The sequence below is a fragment of the Pelophylax lessonae genome (assembly GCF_965119305.1).
Source record: "Pelophylax lessonae genome assembly, chromosome: 3".
In the NCBI taxonomy this organism is placed as follows: Eukaryota; Metazoa; Chordata; class Amphibia; order Anura; family Ranidae; genus Pelophylax; species Pelophylax lessonae.
In genome coordinates, this window is record NC_138770.1 from 56,345,184 (window position 1) to 56,363,075 (window position 17,892).

The 17,892-nt window shown below is 46.0% G+C and overlaps 1 protein-coding gene across 1 annotated transcript in view; it reads left to right on the plus strand.

The window, feature by feature from the left end:
• The window catches only part of DNAJC27 (DnaJ heat shock protein family (Hsp40) member C27), a 48,341-nt gene extending 36,280 nt beyond the window's left edge, over positions 1-12,061 (plus strand). The window contains exons 4-5 of the mRNA XM_082252585.1: positions 1,593-1,753; positions 11,630-12,061. Of these exons, the coding sequence (XP_082108711.1) occupies positions 1,593-1,753; positions 11,630-11,762 (294 nt within the window). The 3' untranslated portion in view covers positions 11,763-12,061. The remainder of the gene's footprint in view (positions 1-1,592; positions 1,754-11,629) is intronic.
• Positions 12,062-17,892: the final 5,831 nt, after the last annotated feature.

Here is a 17,892-nt window from a genome sequence, read left to right on the forward strand (position 1 = left end):
CGCTGGCCACGATCAAGGGTCAGGTGTCTGCTTTGGCCATTCTTTTTCGACGGCCTGTGGCATCTAATTCTTTGGTTAGCACTTTTGTGCAGGGGGTACGTCATCTGATCCCTCCTAGGAGGGACCCTCTTCCCCCTTGGGACTTGAATCTAGTTCTATCAGTATTGCAGCGTGTTCCTTTTGAAAGGATCAGGGAGATCTCGCTGTCTTTGTTATCCAAGAAGGTCGCCTTTTTGGTGGCTATCACCTCAGCTCGTCGAGTGTCGGAGCTGGCAGCCTTGTCCTGCAAGTCTCTGCATCTGGTTGTGCATTTGGACAAGGTGGTCTTGCGACCTAACCCTTCTTTTCTTCCAAAAAGGGTTTCGGACTTTCATCTCAATGAGGACATTGTACTACCTTCGCTTTGCGCGAAGCCGAAGCATCCGATGGAGGTACGGCTTCCCTCCTTGGATGTTGTCCGGGCGATTAGAGTCTATCTCAAATCGACTGAGTCTTTTCGCAAGTCGGATGCCTTGTTTGTCCTTCCGGAAGGTCCTCGGAAGGGCATGGCGGCGTCGGCTTCTACAATCGCCAAATGGATCAGACAGACCATTGAACAGGCCTATGCTTTGAAGGGGAAAGTTCCCCCTGTACCTGTGAAGGCGCACTCTACCAGATCTCTGAGTACGTCTTGGGCCTGTCGTCATGGGGCCTCTGTGGCCCAGGTGTGTAAGGCGGCGACTTGGTCGACCGTACACACTTTCACGATATTCTACGGAGTAGATGTTCAGGCATCGGCTGATGCTTCCTTTGGCCGCAAGGTTCTTAGTGCGGCAGTTCCCTAGAGCCCTTGTTACGGGTTCTTTGGCTTTTTGGGATATTTGTTTTTTCCCTGGGTTTTCTTGCTCCTGTTGAACGAGTGTTTTGTTCTTGTGCCCAACTGGTTTCCTTCCTTTGGTAAGGTTCCTTTCTCTGATGGGGAGACGGCGTTGCCTTGGGCGCGGCTGCGTTCTTCCCACCCCTCATGTTTACACTGCTTTGGGACATCCCCATTGGTGATGAATATGAAGTGGGCGGCGACTGTCGGAGGACGTAAGAGAAAACGGAATTTTTGTAAAATCTTACCTGTAAAATTCCTTTCTCTGAGTCCTCCGACAGTCGCCGCCCCCGCCCCTCTTTTGGGGTTTGGATGTACTCTCTACTGCTATTCCACTGAAACTGAGTTGGATACAGGAAGTGGAGGGTTATGTACTGAGGGGACCACCCCCTGGGGGTGGGATATGTTAAAAGTCTTTGTACTAACATATTCTGTTGCCTAGCTACTCCTACGGAATAGAGGACATAACCCCATTGGAGATGAATATGAAGTGGGCGGCGACTGTCGGAGGACTCAGAGAAAGGAATTTTACAGGTAAGATTTTACAAAAATTCCGTTTTTTGAATGCATTCTTTCTTTACAGCATTTTTGCACACCTGCCTAAAACTTTTGCACAGTACTGTATGTGTTCAGAATGCACCTGCCTACATCTGGTGTGAATAAGCCCTTATACTGTAAGTGTTTTACATAGTAAGTCAATATAAACTAATAAAACCTTGTCCCCCTCCTTTCTAAGGCTTTCTACTCTGCAATTGTGGATTTATGTGACAATGGAGGAAAAAGGCCCATGTCGTCCATTAACATCGGATTTACTAAAGAGCAGGCGGATTCTATACGCCGCATCCGAAACAGCAAAGACAGCTGGGACATGCTGGGGGTGAAGCCGGGTGCCACAAGGTAACATATATGCAGACATGCCTTCTGTGTCCATCTCCTGTCCTGGGTGTAGCTTGAGATCGGGGTGCACTGAATCGGTTTTTAGCCCATTCAGCACAAAATACTTAGATACTTGACTTAAAGTGTGTGTGTAAACCTTAACAAGAAGCCTCTCTTATTTGTACCTATTGATCTGTTGCATGTACCATTAAAAGCATTTTGTGACATCCGTTCGATAAGTGCACATAAAAAATACCCGTTGATCCTGCCAGAGATTGTGTCTGATGATAACTTCCTGTGCTTGTGCTGCACTCTTGTCATTTACATTGTTCCTAGTTTTATTTGAGGACTACAGGACATCTCCCCTCTGTGTTAATGAAGCAAAAGAGAAAGGGAGGTTTCTCCTGTCCTGATCCAGTACTATGACTGAGCACTGTCAGCTTAGGACAGGAAGTGTCAGGATCACCGGGTAAAAAATAATAAGATTAAAAAAACAAATGCAGCGTCCACATCTAAAGACTGGTAAGCAGCAATATTACTTTTTTTGTTTTTGTTTTTGGGTTTAGATATGCAGGCAGCCTCCAGTGCTGATCCGTATAGAAGAAGTGGGAGCTCCAGGTTGGTGTAGATCAGAGCTTACATGGGCTTAAAGCGGAACTCCACTGGAAAGGGGAAGTTCCGCTTTAAGAACTCGTCCCCCACTCCTCTGGCACAATTGGCACTTTTGAGGAGCGGAGGGGAGAAGCAGGTACCCGATTTTGACAGGTACCTGCTCCCACGGAAGTTCTCATCCCTCCCTCCCCCTGCATTCTTCTGGGACCCTGACAGGTCCCAGAAGACTGCATCCACCAGTCAGGATGCGCAGCACAACTCACGCATGCGCAGTGGGCACCCAGCTGTGAAGCCGCAAGCTGTCACAGCCGGGTGCCCATAGTGAAGATTCTGGTGCCGCGGAGGGAGGACGGAGAATGAAGACAGCTGGGGTGAGCTTACTGCTGGACTGTGGGGACAGGTGAGTGGCTGTTTTTTTAAAAGTCAGCAGCTACACTTTTTGTAGCTGCTGACTTTGATTTTTTTTTTGGCAGGTGCCTGGAGATTCTCTTTAAGCACCCTCCCCTCGCCCACATGTGACAATGTTTGGGCATGGTGATTGGCCACTTAAGGAAAGAGTCACATTGCCCATGAGACTCCCACAGGAAAGCAGAGGGAGCAAATAGAAAGAGAAGGATCAGCAATGGAGGGGCTTGCCTATAAAGTAACCCCAGCATGGACAAGTTACCGGTTCACTTTCTGAGGGCAAATAGAGGCCTTTATTGCTTATTCTATCTTACCACTTCAGCCCCGGAAGGTTTTACCCCCTTAATGAACAGGCCATTTTTTGCGATTCTGCGCTGCGTTGCTTTAACTGACAATTGCGCGGTCGTGTGACGCTGTACCCAAATACAATTGATGTACTTTTTTCCCCCACAAATAGACCTTTCTTTTGGTGGTATTTGATTACCTCTGTGGTCTTTCGTTTTTGCGCTATAAACAAAAAAAAGAGCGTCCATTTTGAAAAAAACAATATTTTCTACTTTCTGCTATAAAACATTCCCAATAAAAAAAATGTAAAAATCTACTTTTTTTATCATTTTAGGCCAATTTGTATTCTGCTACATATTTTTGGTAAAAAAAAAATATCCCAAAAAGCGTATAATAATTTTATCGGGACTTCAACATTGTAATTGCGGTGGACAAATCTGACACTAAAGCCTCGTACACACGCACCGATTGTTGGCCGTGAATTTTCGGCCAACGTCCGATCGGCCGATTTTCGGCTTGTTAAGCCTCGTACACACGCACCGATTGTTGGCCGTGAATTTCCGGCCAACATCCGATCGGCCGATTTTCGACTTGTTAGTATGATGCTTCCGACAACCGACTGTGACTTTTCAGCCGAACAAAAACTGGTGTGCATGCTATAAAATGTTTGTTGGCCGTCACCAGAACGGCCGATTGTTCTTCAGTCAGTACAGATTTCGGCAGACAAAAATGTGAGGAGCAAGACTGGGCATGCTCAGAGAAGAAAAAACACACGAAAAGTAAACCAGAACATAATTTCTGCAGTTGGTTGTTGTTGGCCGACAAAATTCGTGTGCAGTCTAGAGCACATTTCAACCAAAACAACAACACTGGACAAAAGACGGCCGATCGGTCGTCCAACAATCGGTGCGTGTGTACGAGGCTTTAGTGGCACTTTTTGAGGACCAGTGACATTAATGCAGTGATCAGCGCTAAATAATATGCACTGTTACTGTATAAATGACACTGGCGGGGAAGGGGTTAACACTGGGAGTGATCAAGGGGTTAAATGTGTTTCCTAGATGTGCTTACTAACTGTGTGGGGGAAGGATTGAACAGGGGCAGAGAGAGATCAGTGAGATAGCTTAGCTGAATCACACGATCTTTCCCTGCCTCTCTGACAGGAGAGCCGTCGTACGTTGTTTACATTCCAGCCGGCTCTCCTGTCAGTTTTGCCGAAGATCGCGGGGTGCCGGTGGCGATTGAGTCCGCTCCTCCGGCAGTCTGCCTCCCAGTGTCTCTAATCACAGCGGGAGCGCGACTGCAGCGCCGCCAAAACCGCGTTCACATAATCACGTAGATCTACGTGATTATGCACAGCTGAGCCGCCCTGCCGCAGTAAATCTGCGTGGGGTAGTCGGCAAGTGGTTAAAATGCCTAATAGAAAGGTCAACTCTGGTGGCATATCTCTTTCAGTACCACTTAAGTTTTATTTTCACTATATAGCCAAAAGTCTGTTGAAACTTGATCATCACACCTGTATGAGTTAGTTTGACTTCCCATTCCAAAACTTAGAGTGATTGTAAACCCCTATTGTGTGTGTATGTGTGTGTGTATATATATATATATATATATATATATATGTGTGTGTGTGTGTGTGTATATATGTGTGTGTGTATATATATATGTGTGTGTGTGTGTATATATGTGTGTGTGTGTGTGTGAGAGAGAGAGAGAGAGAGAGAGAGTCTATTTATTAAATAGACAGAGACGCAGTTTTCAGGTCTGCCCCCTCCCCCCTTATTGGAGCGCTGGGCTGTGGAGGTGCAGGGAGTGGCCAGCTCAGGCTCTCAGCTGAGAGGCTGAGCCAGGTGTCAGTCCAGGTACCTGGCGGATCCTGACTCTGTAGTCGTGATGACGCGGTGCCTGGACCGCCATCTGTGATGTCAGTAGAGAGCGGGACTTCAGCCCGCTCTTTATTGAAAATGGATCACAGTAGTGCAGAATGAACTACACTCCTGTGATTCATGGGAGATTTACAGCCAAACGAGCTTTGGCTGTACATCTCCTTTAAGTATGATGAACCCCCTTTCTGGTGATTAATCATGGATAGTGCCATGACTAAATCACAAATGGAATCGTATCACCAGCACATTGTCCGCTCCTATTAAATAAACATTTATTCATCACAGATATACAGATAAGGTTTTGGAGCTCTACACCAGAACATTCATCAGGCAACACTGACTATTGGTTGTCTGGACTGAGAAGCAATAGTTTTAAATGTATTGTTACTGATGCCTTATGATGAAGCTGGGGTAGAGGTCCAAAATGTCACTGCTGTATTTCTATGGCAAATTTGTGGATTCACCCAAAAGAGCATTCAGCAGTCAGTTACTGATGTTGGGATGAGAAGACCTGGCTCATAATGGGTGTTCCAATGCATTCCAAAGGTGGTCAGTTGGGTTGAGGTAATGATGTTGGATAACATAGTTACATAGTTAGTGAGGTTGAAAAAAGACATCAGTCCATCCAGTTCAACCTATGATGTGTGTGTGTGTTTGCTTTTAACCATACATTGTGTACCCCTGTATGTTGTGGTCTTTAAGGTGTCTATCTAATAGTTTTTTGAAACTATCAATGCTCCCTGCTGATACGACTGCTTGTGGAAGAGAATTCCACATCCTTACCGCTCTTACATTGAAGAATCCCTTACGCACTTTAAGGTTAAACCGCCTTTCCTCAAGTTTTAGTGAGTGGCCACGTGTCTTATTGTATCTCCTCTCTCTGAATAGTTTGTTCCTTATGCTAGGGTCGCCAGTACAGTATTTGTACATTGATATCATATCCCCCCTCAATCGTCTCTTCTCCAGAGAGAATAGGTTCAGTGCTTGTAGTCTTTCCTCATAGCTGATGTCCTCCATTCCCCTAATTATTTTTGTTGCCCTTCTCTGGACTTTCTCCAGTTCCAGCACATCCTTCCTGAGGACCGGTGCCCAGAACTGGACAGCATACTCCAGATGTGGCCGGACCAGAGTCTTGTAGAGTGGAAGAATAATCTCTTTATTTCTGGAGTGAATCCCCTTTTTTATACATCCCAGTATTCTGTTGGCTTTGCTTGCGGCGGCTTGGCATTGCATGCCCTTTCCAAGCCTGTTGTCTACCAGTACCCCCAAGTCCTTTTCCATCCTAGACTCACCCAGAGGTTCCCCCCCTAGTGAGTAGCATGCTTTCTGGTTTCTGGCCCCCAAGTGCATTACTTTACATTTTTCAACATTAAATCTCATCTGCCATGTAGTTGCCCACCCCGTTATTTTGTTCAGGTCCGCTTGCAAGGTTTCCACATCCTGCATAGAAGATATTGGCATGCCTAATTTAGTATCATCTGCAAATACTGAGATTGTACTAGATATCCCCTCCTCTAGATTATTTATGAATAAATTAAACAGGATTGGTCCCAGGACAGAACCCTGGGGGACCCCACTTTCCACACCCGCCCAGTCCGAGTACTCCCCATTAATCACCACCCTCTGTACTCTCCCCTGGAGCCAGTTCTCTATCCAGGTACTCACCTTATGGTCCATACCTACCTTCCTTAGTTTGTACAGTAAGCGTTTGTGGGGAACGGTGTCAAAGGCCTTTGCAAAGTCCAGATACACCACATCCACAGGCTTACCTTTATCTAGGTGGCAGCTCACTTCATCGTAGAAGGTTAATAGATTGGTTTGGCACGAACGATTTTTCATGAATCCATGCTGATTACTACTTATAATACCGTTTTCATTACTAAAGTCTTGTATGTGGTCCCTTATCATCCCCTCCAAAATCTTGCAGACTATTGATGTTAGGCTGACCGGCCTATAGTTACCCGGGATATATCTCGGCCCCTTTTTAAATATTGGTACCACGTTGGCTTTTTTCCAATCAGCTGTCACCATACCCATCTGTAAACTATCCTTAAAGATCAAGAATAATGGTCTGGCAATCACCTGGCTGAGCTCATTAAGAACCCTCGGGTGCAAGCCATCCGGTCCCGGGGATTTATTTATGTTAAGTTTCTCTAGTTTAGCTCTAAGTCTATCCTCTGTTAGCCATGGCGGCACTTCCTGAGGTGTATTATTTCGTTCGGCCTTACAAGCAAGGTTCGTGTAGCCCCCCGATTCCTTTGTGAAGACTGAAGAAAAGAAATTATTTAACACTTCCGCCTTTTCTCTGTCCTCTGTGGCCATTTTTCCTTTATCATCTTTTATGGGGCCAATGTGTTCTGGCCTCGCTTTCCTACTGTTTATATACTTAAAGAACTTCTTGGGGTTCTTTTTACTCACTTCCGCTATATGTCTCTCATGTTCTATTTTAGCCGCCCTGATTTCGTCTTTACATTTCTTATTACACTCTTTGTAGTGCTTAAATGCTGCCAATGACCCCTCAGTCTTGTATTTTTTGAAGGCCTTTTCTTTAGCTCTAATATACATTTTTATGTTGGAGTTTAGCCACCCAGGGTTTAGTTTTGCTCTTTTAAATTTATTTCCCTGTGGAATGCACTGGCCAATCCCCTTGTTAAGTATGCTCTTGAAGCACTCCCATTTTTTCTCCGTGTTCTTTGTCCCCAGGGTTCTATCCCAATTGATATTTTCTAGCAGCGAGCGCAGTTTAGGGAAATTGGCTCTTTTGAAATTCAGTGTCCTTATATTACCCTTGTGTTTCCTATTACTGTAATTAATACTGAAACCAATTGACCTATGGTCACTGTTTCCTAAGTTGTCCCGTATTTCTATATCCGTGAGCAGGTCTCTATTGTTGGTAATCAGTAGGTCAAGTACTGCATTGTTTCTTGTCGGTGCATTCACCATCTGACCCATGAAATTGTCCTGCAAAATATTTAGGAACTGCCGAGCCTTGGCTGAATGCGCAGTTCCTTCTGCCCAGTCTATATCTGGATAATTAAAGTCCCCCATTATAATGACATTTCCCATTCTTGCTGCCAATACTATCTGTAACCTGAGGTCCGCCTCCCCCTCCTCCCTCTGGTTGGGGGGCCTATAGCATACGCCCAATAATACCTTCCCCACCGTGCCTTCCCTTTGAAGCTCTACCCATAGGGATTCTGCCTCGTCCATAGCTCCATTATTAATATCATCCCTCATATTTACCTGTACGCTGTTCTTAATATACAAACATACCCCTCCCCCTTTTTTACCTTCTCTATCTCTGCGATAAAGGGAATACCCCTGAATAGTCGCCATCCAGTCATGGGAGCTGTCAAACCAAGTCTCAGTTATCCCCACAAAATCTAAGTCCTCCTCAAACATCAGCAGCTCCAGCTCTCCCATCTTGTTGGCCAGGCTTCTGGCATTGGTATACAAGCCTCGTAATTTTGATCGGTTACATTTATCCTCTTTTGATGTTTTTAGGCTGCTCTCTTGATTTTTCCCCGTACCCACCCTGGGTTTAGGAGCTCCGAACACCCTACCGCTAATGCCCCCATTTCTGCCCCTGAATCTTGCTTTCCACTGGCTAATTCTACATCTGTACCCTCCCCCCCATTCCCTAGTTTAAAAGCCCCTCTAACTTTTTGGCCATCCTCGCACCCAGTACGGCTGCACCCACCCCATTTAGGTGCAATCCGTCCCTACCAAAGAGCCGGTGACCGACTGAGAAGTCGGCCCAGTTCTCCAGGAACCCGAAACCCTCCTTACTACACCAGCTCCTCAGCCACTCGTTAACTTCCCTAATCTCCCGCTGCCTCTCTGGTGTGGCTCGAGGTACAGGTAGCATTTCGGAAAATACTACCTTGGAGGTCCTAGTCCTCAACTTAGCGCCTAAGTCCCTGAAATCGTTTAGGACTCTCCGTCTTCCTCTGCCTATGTCATTGGTACCCACGTGTACCATGACAGCTGGGTCTTCCCCAGCCCCACCCAATAATCTGTCCACCCGATCCGCGATGTGCCGAAACCCGAGCGCCCGGCAAACAACAGACTGTTCGGCGCACACGGTCTTTGTCACAGATTACACTATCTGTCCTTCTAATAATTGAGTCCCCTACCACCAGCACCTTTCTTTCCTTTCCCTTTCTCCCGGCCTCACTGGAGGAGTTCTTCCCCTGGCAGCTAGGGGCGTCACTCTGCTCCAGCACTGCTGGTCCCTGACTGGTTTCCCCAACATCACACAACGGGGCGTATCTATTGGGGTGCTCCAGCCCAGGATCAGCCTCCTTGCCTTGTCCCCTTCTACCCCTCCTAACTGTCACCCCTCTACTCTGCTCTGATGCCTGCACCTCCGATACTCCGCCCACCTCTGTGCAGACCCCTGTCTGCACCTGACTGGTACGATCCTGGCTCTCCTCCGGTATGGACATTCGTCTGTGTTGCCAGCTGCTTCCCTAGATTCAGGACCTGAGCTTCCAGGGAACCAACTTGCTTACATTTTGCGCATTTGTATTCGCCCTCGATCGCATGACCGAGGAACGCATACATATCACAAGATGTACACCGAGTCGCATCTCCACACCCGCCGGGCATTGTACCTACTAATCTAATCTAATGGGGATACAGCGATTTAAGTCTATCCTATGTGGCTATTTCCTGGCTTCCTAACGCTACCTTCTCACCCTCTGGTACTCCGCTCCACTCACTTGACACTCAGTTGCACAACACTCACAATCTCACAGCCCGGTCAGACGCACAACACTAAGTCGCACAACACTAAGTCGCACAGCCCGGTCAGACGCACAACACTAAGTCGCACAGCCCGGTCAGACGCACAACACTGAAGATAAGAAGATCTGGCTCACAGTCAGCATTCCAATTCATCTCAAGAGTGCCCTGTAGGGTTGTAATCAGAGTTCTGTGCAGAGCCTTGAGCTGGTTGGACATCCCATTCCGTAACCACTAGAATTAATACATAGTTGGTCCCCTTGCACGGGACACTCAAGTTCATCCACACTAAACTGGTCAAACCATGTCTTTATGGAGCTGCCTTTTTACTCACGGCCACAATCATGTTGGAACATAAAAGGTCCTTCACTAAACTGTTACCTCAAGGTTGAAAGATCAGTCATCTATGATGTCTTGTCTTTGCATGATGTAATATTAACAGTACCCTGCACTGGAAACACCTGAACTCAATCATATGGAGGGCAGCCTACATACTTTTGGTCATATGCAGAGCCAGCGCAAGCAAGAGGCAGCTGAAGGGGGAGGTCAGTGAAATCAAAATCCAGAGCCCAGTATGTTAACCCCGGAGCAGAGCCTAGCGTTGGAACTGTTTCCGACACTTGGCTCCAGTGAATTACCTGGCAGGGCCGCTGGTGTGGGCACCTGTGACAACTTCCTCGAACCTTGTGTGGGGTGCTTCGGGTCCCACACAACAGCCGCATATCCAATCCCCCCCCCCCTGCTCTGCTACGTGGCACTAGCACACTGGTGGCACACAGTGTAGAGCGGACTAAAGCCTCCTCTTTGGCTTGGATGTTTTCCTGTACAGTGTACACAGACAGGAAGAGGATGGACACCACTCTGCATGTCCCACTGATCCGAGGTCTGTAATGAATATTCAACATGAAACTTGCAAGGGAGGGGGACACAGGGAGGGGAGGCAAGTTGTCAAAGAATATGTGTAGTGATTTTGGTGGGTTAAGAGGATTCTCTATGTGCTAAGAGTACTTTTGGAGGGAAGAGGACATGTCCTAGGGGGTCAGATTTTATATCCAACAACCACCTAGCACAAGTCCTCTCCCCTCTTAAAGTGCCCCCCTAGCACATACAGTATCTTCTTACACCCCCATTTAAAGAGATGCTGGATGCTAGAGGGGACAATCATGGTGTCTGGGACCATGGGCACCCTGCAAGAGATGTGGGGCATTTGCCCAAGGTGCCCACACTAGGGTCCCCCTGCCAGGCAAGTTAGTGGAGCCGAGGGCTTGAACTTTTTTTGGCACTGGACTCCAGGACTCAGGGCACCATAGATCACACAGGAATGCGCTGTGCATTCCTGTGTGAATCACATGCCTTCCAGGTGCTGTGTGATTTCAGACCATTTGTGTTAATGGTCTGAAATCGTACCGGTCCACACCAAGATTTTGCCCATGCACTATTTTACAGAACACACAGCAAGTGGATCGCATGGTACTTCTGTACCAAACAATTCAGTGCAGGAAAAAACATTGCGTTTGTGTCCTGCATTTGGGGAGTTAAGTTGCTACCTACTGCAAAGCGCAACTTCAGTGCATTTTGAATTCAGTGTGGGAAATGTGAACAGAACACAAGATTCCCTCTCTGTGTTCTGGTTCACCAAAATGCACCTTCGCCTATGGGCATAAGGTAGGTGTGATGGTCAGGTGTCAGCCATATAGTAAATCTATATTTTGGCGAATGCTTAAAGCCAGGGCAGAAAGGTTGAAAATTTCAAGGTGGGCAGGAGCCAGCAACTGTTGCATGTAGGGTTCATCATTGGAATCCTTAAAGGATGTAAGAGGCCATGGAGTTCACTCCACCGGTACCTGAAAATATATCACTTTGAATGCTTAAGCATTCCATTGGCAGCTTCACATTCCTTGCTTTGTTGTTTCTTGTAAAATGTTAAAGTTTTTTTGGGGCTATGAATATATATTTTTTGCAGGGATGAAGTAAATAAAGCGTATCGCAAGCTGGCTGTGCTCCTTCACCCGGACAAGTGCGTTGCACCAGGAAGCGAAGACGCCTTTAAGGCCCTCGTAAACGCCCGCACGGCTCTTCTGAAGAACATAAAGTAGAGCCAAGTTCCTCTTCCTGCCCCCAGTGGCACCGATGTCAAAGAACAGTCACCTCGAGGCTCCTCCCCTTGAGGATCATCCCCACTAGATGATTGTACCCCAGGAGGCGCCCTCACCTTGTGAACTATACACACTGGCTGGTTTTCTTACACTTTTTATGGCATGCAGACACGATCTGGACTTCCCTCCATTGACACTCGCCAAGTGTGTGGAATATGCACACGTTGGGAGGGAGGGTCTGCCTCCCTTCATTTCATTTAATGTGGTTGAAGCACAAGCATTGGGTCATATTTTTTTTTTCTTTTATGTTCTTTATTGCTTTTGTTGTTGTCTTTTGCTGTGTGTACCAGAAAAGTGTATTTGCCAAATGAAAGCCATTTTGGATTTAAATATGTGCATAAAGGTTCTGTGTTAAACAGGTCATGTTTTAGCGAGTAGTAGTTGATCAACTTCAGCTGGATTTCTTCTCGCTACTCATCGACTCCACAGTGTACATGGACAGGTTAATACACAAATAATATTCCCATTGCACTTCCAGGTAATGTCTCACCTAGCAGGCAGTGGGCAGCTACAGCTCTCGTCCAGAAGTAATGCTTGGGAGTGACATGGGAGTGCTGATAGCCTGAGTGAAACAGGAAGATGCTGTAGGGGCCAAAGCTTCCACCAGAATTAGTATGCATGTGCATCAGAGGAAGACACAGATGTCAACAATGCACTATTTGGTGGAGATACTTTTGGGTGCCAACAATGCTGAGGCACTATACCATTAGTTTTAAAGCAAGTGTCTCCAAACTTTCTGAACACGGCAGTTTACTGTCCTGCAGACCGAGGGGGAGGGGGGAGCAATATGTATGTGGATCAGACTGTAGCCACTGGAAGTAGAAGATAACTGGTAGTCAGTGAAAGTAAACAATGCCACGTCGTTGGTGTCCTTGGGAGGAATAGTGTCCCATTGTTGGTGTCCTTGGGAGGAAATGTGTCCCATTGTTGGTGTCCTTGGGAGTAATAGTGTCCCATTGTTGGTGTCCTTGGGAGTAATAGTGTCCCATTGTTGGTGTCCTTGGGAGGAATAGTGTCCCATTGTTGGTGTCCTTGGGAGGAATAGTGTCCCATTGTTGGTGTCCTTGGGAGGAATAGTGTCCCATTGTTGGTGTCCTTGGGAGGAATAGTGTCCCATTGTTGGTGTCCTTGGGAGGAATAGTGTCCCATTGTTGGTGTCCTTGGGAGGAATAGTGTCCCATTGTTGGTGTCCTTGGGAGGAATAGTGTCCCATTGTTGGTGTCCTTGGGAGGAATAGTGCCCCATTTTTAGTGTCCTTGGGAGGAATAGTGCCCCATTTTTAGTGTCCTTGGGAGGAATAGTGCCCCATTTTTAGTGTCCTTGGGAGGAATAGTGCCCTATTTTTGGTGTCAGTGGGAGGAGCAGTGCCCCATCGTTGGTATCTTTGGAAGGAACAGTGCCCTAATGTTGGTTTTAGTGGCACCAATAGTGCCCTATTGGTGTCGTTGCGAGAATTAGTGTCTCATCGTTTGTGTCAGTTGGAGGCATGGTGCCCCATTGTTGGTGTCATTGGGAGGTACAGTGTCTAATCATTCGTGTCATTGGAAAGAATAGTGCTCTATCGTTGGTGTCAGTGGGAGGATTAGTGTCCCATCCTTGGTGTCAGTAGCAGGAACAGTGTCCCATCCTTGGTGTCAGTGACGGGAATAGTGTCCCTTCGTTGGTATCAGTAGCAGAAATAGTGCCCCATTGTTGGTGTCAGTGGCAGGAATAGTGCCCAATCGTTGGTGTTATTGCAAGGAATAGTGCCCAATCATTGGTGTCATTGCAAGGAATAGTGCCCAATCCTTGGTGTCATTGCAAGGAATAGTGCCCAATCCTTGGTGTCAGTGGAAGGAACAGTGCATCATGGTTTGTTGCATTGGGAGGAATAATAAACCTTTGTCAGTTTCAGTGTATGTAATAGTGCCTCAAGTGAAGGATAAGTGCCACATCCAGAGACCACTGCTTTAAAGCAATGGATTGTTGTTGGAATGAAATGCATAAACAGGCATAACGAATAATTACTAGGGAAATGCAAAAGCTTTGCAATATAAAGTTTATAGGAAAGGTTATTAAATCTTTAGTATGCACAAACTCCTTTTCATTTTTGGGTAGCTATCCACTTTAAAGAAAAGGGAGATTGTTTTGAGGACAGAGAAGACAGCTGGGTTTCAAAAGGCACAAAATAGGCCTTCTACATCAAACTAGAACAGGGTTGGAGACCTTCGAGACCTATCTGCTCCTGGTGTGGATAGCAACACTGGGTTTCCTGGCACTCAGAAGAACTGAAGAAGTGGTTTTGAGAAGCTATGAAACGTCTTCAACATTACAGAACAAGTCCAGTAGAATGTGACCAACTACTACTAACTTTAAGGTTTAAAGAACACCTGTAACAACAAAAATACAGATGTTCAAGTCTTCAACCAAAAATGAACATTTCACTTTCAGAAGCTTTGACTTTTAAAAAGTCAGGTCATCACTGGACAAGGGAGTAACAGTCTCAAGGGGAACTTTTTGGTAGAGTAGGGTAAGTTTTTTTGTTGTTGTGGTATTGGCCTTCCTGGAGAAATGGAGACCATAAAAACCGGACGACTCTTCTTTACCCAAAATGAGAACGTTTGAGCTGGAATTTTTCTTTAACAGTAAAAAATAAAAACGTTCAACCAGAAAGGAGGTTTCATTGACAAAATAACCTTTAGCTAACTGATGGCACCAGAGTGTGCCTCTGTTCAATACTGTAATTGTCAAATACAATCAAAGTATTAAAATATAATATAAGAGAAGAGTTTTTTTATTAACTGTGTACCAAACGACTTAATATATAAACATAAATATATTCTTAAATATAAAAATGATCTCCTGTCGTGAGATCCGCTTCTATAGAATAGACAACTCTGTACACTGGCTGAAAGTCGGCCAGTTTCTGCTGATTTAGACTGATTTGTTGCCCCGTGTGTACAAGGCTTTACACAAAGCCTGAAGAGAGGTCCAGGGAGTAGAGGAGACTGTGGAATGCTAGAATGGGGCAGAAAAAGTCCACGGCGAGTAGAGATGAATCCTCTATAAACAATACCAGACTGCGTGGCGTCTGTTATTGGTGGATCTATGCTTTTTGTAGATCTTGATGAAAGTCAGGTAAGTGATTTTCTGAGATGGTAACTTAATATCCATAGTTGAAAATTAGGAGCTTGGTGAAGGGATTAGAAGCAGATTTGCCATTTTTTATGGGACTATACGGATATTTATTCAATTGCATTTTAAATGTAGACCGGGGGTCTTGAATTAAAATTTACAGAGGACTATTTGGTAAAATTTTCTTCCGGCAGAGGTCTTCTTCACAGCCCCTTTTACATTAACATCAGCGTAAAAGGGGCTGTGTACACCCCCCCCCCCCCCCCCCTGTACATCAGCCTACCCTACACGTCACAGTCCCCCTTTACATCAGTGTCCTCAGCCCCCCCCCCTCTTTCACATCACAATACCCACTTTACATACATCAAAGTCCCCCCTGTACATCAGTGTCTTCAGCCTACCCTTCACATCACAGTCCCCCCTTTATATTTGTGTCCCCCCCCCCCTTCACATCACAGTCCCCCCTATACATCAGTGTCTTCAGCCTACCCTTCACATCACAGTCCTCCCTTTACATCAGTGTCCTCAGCCCCCCCCCCCCTTTCACATCAGTCTGCCCTTTACATCACAGCCCCCCTGTACATCAGTGTCTTCATTATGGCGCCCTCTTTATATAAGTGTCCACAGCTCCCCCTTCACATCACAACCCCCTCTTAACATAAGTCCCCCCCTTTTACATCAGTGTCCACAGTGCCCCTTTACATCACAGTCCCTCTCCACTTACATCACAGTCCCCCTTTAAAGCAAACCAACAGTGTCCTCAGTTCACATCACAAAGCCTTCTTTACATGTCACCGTGACCCCTTTACACATCACCATGCCCCTTTACATCACAGTGCCCCTTGCAGTCTGAGCCCCTTCTCCTCCTTTACATCACAGTCCCCCTTCATTTGTAGCCTTTCCTGCACAGTCCTACCAGGGCAGAGGCCCACAAAATAGGTGTTTTTACCCGGGTCTTCGCTATCATACTCCCAGCAGGCGGGAGCGGGAGGTGCCCAACTTATGTTAACAAAAGGGTGATTACCATTTTGTTACGACTCCTGCTCTCTGTCCTGATCTTCAGCACCTCTCACCCCTGTCCACTGTGATGAAGATATGATGATTACCCGAGAAAACACGCAAACTGAAAAGTGGCACGACCGCGGTCCAGATAGGACTGTTGCTCGGTCCGGGTTTGCCATTTAGTGAATCGTGATGTAGATATTTTGTCTGATTCTGTCCTGGATTGGATGTCTACCAGAAAGTGTTACTCCAGCAAAACAGTTTAAATAGTTTTGAGCAAAGTGGGTAAAGGTTCGATGCTGTGATGGGATTCTAGTCCTGTTCATGTCCTTAGTACATGTTCACTGGAGAGGAAGCGTGGGGAACCCCTCCAGTGGGGGGAAGTTACAGGCTATTAAGGATTCATCCCTTCCCTGCTAAATCAAAATAAAATTTGCTCTTTTACCCCCTCTCTGTCTGCAGTCCCTATATTAATATTCCTCAGCACAATATCAAGGGCTAGGAATACTGTACATCAATAAATCTGCTCCCTTTGAGAGCCAGCGGCAAGCCTTGTGCTACCTCTTAAACCCTGCTGTCACTGGCAATTAGAGTGGTCTCCAAACATATCATCAGTGACATAATGATCAGGCTGGAGGATTCATTAATAAAATAAACCTTCAACCTACAAATGGCACTGCAGTGTGTCTGTTTAATACTGTAATTGTCAGATGCAATCAAACTATTAAAATATAATAAAAGAGAAGAGGGTTTTTTTTATTGATCATGTACCAAAAAGCTTGAGATATATGTGCTATATTACCAAAAGTATTGAGACGTCTGCCTTTACACCCACATGAACTTTAATGGCATCCCAGTCTTGGTCTGTAGGGTTCAATATTGATTTGGCCCACCCTTTGCAGCTTTAACAGCTTCAACTCTTCTGGGAAGGCTGTCCACAAGGTTTAGGAGTGTGTCTATGGGAATGTTTGACCATTCTTCCAGAAACACATTTGTGAGGTCAGGCACTGATGTAGACGAAAAGTCCTGGCTCACAGTCTCCAGTCAAATTCATCCCAAAGGTGTTCAGGACTCTGTGCAGGCCAGTCAGGTTCCTCCACCCCAAACTCGCTCATTCAAGTCTTTATGGACCTTGCTTTGTGCACTGGTGGACAGTCAGGTTGGAACAGGAAGGGACCATCCCCAAACTGTTCCCACAAAGGAGCATGAAATTGTCCAAAATGTCTTCGTATGCTGACGCCTTCACTGAACCTAAGGGGCCAAGCCCAACCAATGAAAAGCAACCCCACACCATAACCCCCTCTCCACCAAATAATTTGGACCAGTGCACAAAGCAAAGTCTAGGAAGGCATGGATGAGCAAGTCTGGGGTGGAGGAACTTCACTGGCCTGCACAACCTTTGGGATGAATTAGAGTGGAGACTGAAGGCCAGTCCTTCTTGTCCGTCAGTGCCTGACCTCACAAATGCACTTCTGGACGAATGGTCAAACATTCCCATAGACACACTCTTAAACCTTGTGGACAGCCTTCCCAGAAGAGTTGAAGCTGTTATAGCTGCGAAGGGTGGGCCAACTCAATATTGAAGGTATTAAGATATTTCTATCTTTTAGGACTGAGTAAGCAGCAATTAAGGCACAGACTCTGTATGACCTTTTCGTGAATTGAGTTGCAAATGGTGGAATGCTTATACTCCATTTACTGGCATTCCATATTGTTGGTGTCAAGCAGAAATAAACTTCAGTTTTTGGCCCGTTAAAAAGGAAGCACTACTTTGAACCCTTTTAGTGCCATGTGCTCCAAAATCATTCATTGCAGTTACAAATCCTTTTAAATTTACACAGCTGTGAGGCTCCATTCACACTTGTAAGACTTGTCATGTGACTTTGGACACATCAAGTTGCATAACCATTTGCTGCCCATGTTTCTCAATGAAAGCTGTCTGCGATTTAAACCA